The sequence below is a fragment of the Dermochelys coriacea genome, chromosome 1 (genome assembly GCF_009764565.3).
Source record: "Dermochelys coriacea isolate rDerCor1 chromosome 1, rDerCor1.pri.v4, whole genome shotgun sequence".
In the NCBI taxonomy this organism is placed as follows: domain Eukaryota; kingdom Metazoa; phylum Chordata; order Testudines; family Dermochelyidae; genus Dermochelys; species Dermochelys coriacea.
The window spans coordinates 4,149,021-4,153,212 of NC_050068.2; the positions used below are offsets into that span (position 1 = coordinate 4,149,021).

The following is a 4,192-nucleotide window of genomic DNA, read 5'->3' on the forward strand; positions in this document are numbered from 1 at the left end:
CCTGTTTCCAATCTTGTATCTGTTCATGTATCCGGGCAGAGTTCCTCTTGGCGGTGTCCACTTGTTCCCTTGATGCCTTTGAAGAGCAGTGGGTGCTTTCTGGGATTCATTGCTCGGTGTCCCTGTCAGGATCCCTTTCTTTTTTCCCTTTGACCGCACTCCTGTTCCTGCTATTTCATTAATTGTCCCACGGAATCATTTGGTTTCCAGGTGCTATAGATCCTACCCTTAGGCTGTTGGGGTCGGGGGGCCCTTAAGCAGTGTGCGGGGTCCCGCCTGCCCACTTCCCGGAACCCAGTAGCTACAATACAATACCAATTTCTGGAAAGAAATCTTGTGCAGTGATGTTACATTCACCTTACACAGAAAGTGTGCTCTCAAAAGTAACGCATTTCAGATTTTATCATTTATATGAAGAATTCACAAGTTACACATCTCTTCAAGCATCACTAAAATCCAACCCATCTGTTTGTCCCAGTTCCCTAATGTAAGTGGGGAACTATTGTGGGGAACTTTCCTGGCTTCTGCATTACCCCAGGGGAATTCACTAAGGACAGGCTATGAGTCAAAACTCACACTCCCTTTTCCCACAGGCCTGCCTGACATCAAGGACTCCCCTTCCATTCTCCTATGTGGCAGAATCCTCATAATAGTGACATGGCTCTGCCCAGGATTCCTGAGAGGCTGAACCCAAAGTCTCATCATGGTCACTTAAGATAGGAGCTAGAGTGTCCCCACTCCAGGGTAATCCCTTCACATTGGATACTTACCTGACCCCCTGATCAGTATATTAAGTTAAATCCAAATATAATTTATTAAACAGCAACTGTAAGAAGAATAAACCAACAAATGGGAAAGGTTCACGGAAACAAGAAACCCTGCTCTGTGTGCATGGGGATATCACAAAGAGCCCTCTCTAGGATGCAAGGAAACTTCATAGTCTGTTCCACTCCAAAATTGACTCTAAAAACAACTGCACAAAGCAGTACATTATTTTTACTCAAAGGTGATGTCATAGTTAAATAAAGCAGTCCAGTTCTCAAAAACACACCATTTCCTAACTCTCACCAGTAAGCTCTATTAGAATGTCCTCAATTTATGCAGCAGCTTTCCTGTATTAGGACTTTCCCACTGAAACATTAGCATTATCCTCCAGGATTTGTGATGGATACAACATAGAAAAATCAGGTACATTTTGCTCAGCGAATCACTGTCCATATGATAAAGAACTTCAGCATTGCTGTTTCTTTCTTTTTCTCTTTGGCTATCTGAAAGTGTAACTTCTGTTTGTAAAACTGGAAAAGAACAATTACCACAGAGGCACTAATGGAAAACTACTTTGCATCAAAATGCTACAGTGTCTTATGGTAGTCTTAGGGCAGGTCTACACTATAGCTGGGATTGATGATCTGAGATCAATTCACCGGCGTTCGATTAAAAGGGTCTAGTAAAGACCCGACAATTCGACTCAGATCACCCTGCAGTTGACCTCCAACTAGAAGAGTAACATAAGTCAATGGGAGATTTTCTCCATCGACGGCCCCTCTCCCCCGCCTCCCAACAATGTAGAACCCACTGTAACCTGACCTAAGGCACATCGACTTCAGCTGCCTTATTCATGTAGCTGGAGTTGCATAGAGTAGGATGACAGGACTATAGTAGGTTGACACTGCGGTAGTGAAGAGATGGCCTTAGAGTCATGGAAAGGAAAAGTAACAGGGTGTGTGGGGAGGGAGGCTGATGGGTGACAATAAAGAGGTCAAGTGATGGTCAGAGAGAGGTAACTCAGCAGTGGAAAGAGCAATGCTTAGTGATGGAGTGATAAGATATTGTTAGGGAGGAAATGCTCAGACTGTGAACTTCCACAATGCTTAGCTCAACCAAACTGGGAGAGTGCACCCTTGTTTCATGAGCAGATATGCTTTCCTCCTCTTGTCACACAGATTTCAAGTCAGTGGCCCTAGGTAAATATCTTTTGGCAGGTGTATTTGCCTACTTTATCACGAAGCTCTTTGGTTTTGACCCCATAAATGATAGGGTTGAGCATGGGAGGGATGAGGAGATAGAGGTCAGTCAAAATTATGTGAACATGGGAAGCGATGCCTTGACCAAACCTGTATGTGAGATTGGAGAAGAGTCCAGGCGTATAATATGTAAGCATCACACAGATGTGGGCTGCACAAGTGTTGAGGGCTTTCTGGTGGGCTTTCTTAGAGGAGATTCTGAGAACAGCCCTAATGATCAGACCGTAGGACAGGGCAATGAGCGTCAGGTCAAACCCATTGATTACAAACATTAGCCACAAGCCATATATCCTGTAGACTGTGATGTCCCCACACACCATCTTCAGCACAGCTATGTACTCGCATTGCGTGTGGGAGATAATGCGGTTGGCACAGAACGGCTGCTGACTCAGGAGTAGGGGTAGGGGCAGAATGAAGAGAACAGCTCTTATCAAACCTGCAAGCCCTAGCTTAGCTATTTGTGCATTGCTGAGGATGGTGCCATATCTCAGAGGGTTACATATGGCAACGTAGCGATCAAAGGCCATTGTGACAAGGGTGGATGAGTGCATAACAGAAACCATGTGGAGGAAGAACATCTGGGTGAGGCAGCCAGCCACAGTAATGCCTTTCAAATTGAACCAAAATATGCCCAGTGCCTTTGGAACGACGAAGGTAGGTGTGGCAATGTCTGTAAGTGCCAGTATGCAGAGCAGCAGGTACATCGGCTTCTGCAGAGTCTGCTCCTTACCTACAACAGACAGAAGCGTGAAATTTCCCAGCAGGCTGATAATGTAGAATGTAAAGAAAGGGATGGAAATCCAGATGTGGGCAGTCTCCAGCCCAGGGATGCCCATTAGGATGAACGTTGAAGCATCAGAGTTGGTGAAGTTGAAAGCTGCCATGAGGCGGTTGATGCGTCGATACAACTCAGAAATGTTGAAGGTACCTTTAAAGTGAGAGAAGCACAGCAAAGGGGTTACATGCTTTACAAGAAATATTATGGTAAATATGTTATAATTATTAACATTCTTGGAGTCTTCTTGAGTGAAGAGTGAAGAACCACCGACAATGTCACTCCCTGTTTTCTAAAGCTTTAGCATACGGCGGGAATCCTTTGTTTCAAAAACTGGTTTCCAGACTAGTTTGTAGGAAAATTATCTAAAGACTCCCCAAGAGTTATGTGGCCTGGTCACATGGCCTTGTAGAGTCATAGCATCCACTACGTATAGGCTGTCTGAAGCATTCTCAGGGAGGCTCACCAGGTGGAAGGTAAGTTTCTCTTCAGGCCTATTGTTTATGCCAGTATCTCATTGCCCTGAATAGGCCCTTCCCAACCAGCTATCTAGATTGAAACTAAGTTCCCTAGTGGGTGTTACCCAGTTGTAACTACATTTGAAATGCAGAGAAGTAGTCAATATTCAGAACTTCTGACAAAAATCATAAATGCATACAAAAAGGATAATAATATTCAGAAAGTCATAGCTTTTCCAATGACACCTTACATAACCCATCTTGCAATGGGGTACATTGTCACAAAAATAGCAATGATTATTACGACCAGTGAAATGCCTGCAGTTACATAACAACAACAATTGGAAACAAAACTGAGTAAAGCTTGTGACACCCAGATTATAGTTCTGTGGCATGCCAGGGCAAAGAGACCCTGAAACTCCCTAAATGCACTCTGTACCTAGAAAGGTCTCAAAGCTGGACTTGGACCAACAATCACAAAGAAAAAAATTATTTCAACAGCACTGCCCACCTATCCACCTACATGCTGCTCTTCGACCCTCTGATGTTCCCCTCTGGTGTTATCTAGTCTGGTGATCTGTTAGGTCACCGCAATACTTGATTCTGAGAGCCAGTCTTATCCTGCTCAGCTATGAGATTCCCGACTCCTGGGCTGTTCACAGATAGTCTCTGGCATGTAAGCTGCTCCTTGGATTCTGCAACCGAATGACACTAGCCAATATCTCCAGTCCCAGACACAACCCAAGAAACCTCCCTCTTGCAGTGTCCAGGTATGCCCGCAGGACACTGCAAGCTTCTCTGAGTTTGTCAATTTAACAAAGAAATTGAGATGCACCAGGCTTTTTATCCAAGGGTTGTCTCTGTCACTCTACAAACCAAACACACTGCTTCAGGTAGAATAAAAAACAAATTTATTATCTACAAAGATAGATTTT

At 44.2% G+C, this 4,192-nt stretch overlaps 1 protein-coding gene across 1 annotated transcript; it reads right to left on the reverse strand.

Annotated features, from left to right (window-relative positions):
- Positions 1 to 1,960: 1,960 nt before the first annotated feature.
- LOC119846020 (olfactory receptor 52E2-like) lies at positions 1,961 to 2,912 on the reverse strand. Its single transcript, XM_038379133.2, has one exon. The coding sequence runs from the start codon at positions 2,906 to 2,908 to the stop codon at positions 1,961 to 1,963; it is 948 nt and encodes a 315-aa protein (XP_038235061.1). The 5' UTR covers positions 2,909 to 2,912.
- Positions 2,913 to 4,192: the final 1,280 nt, after the last annotated feature.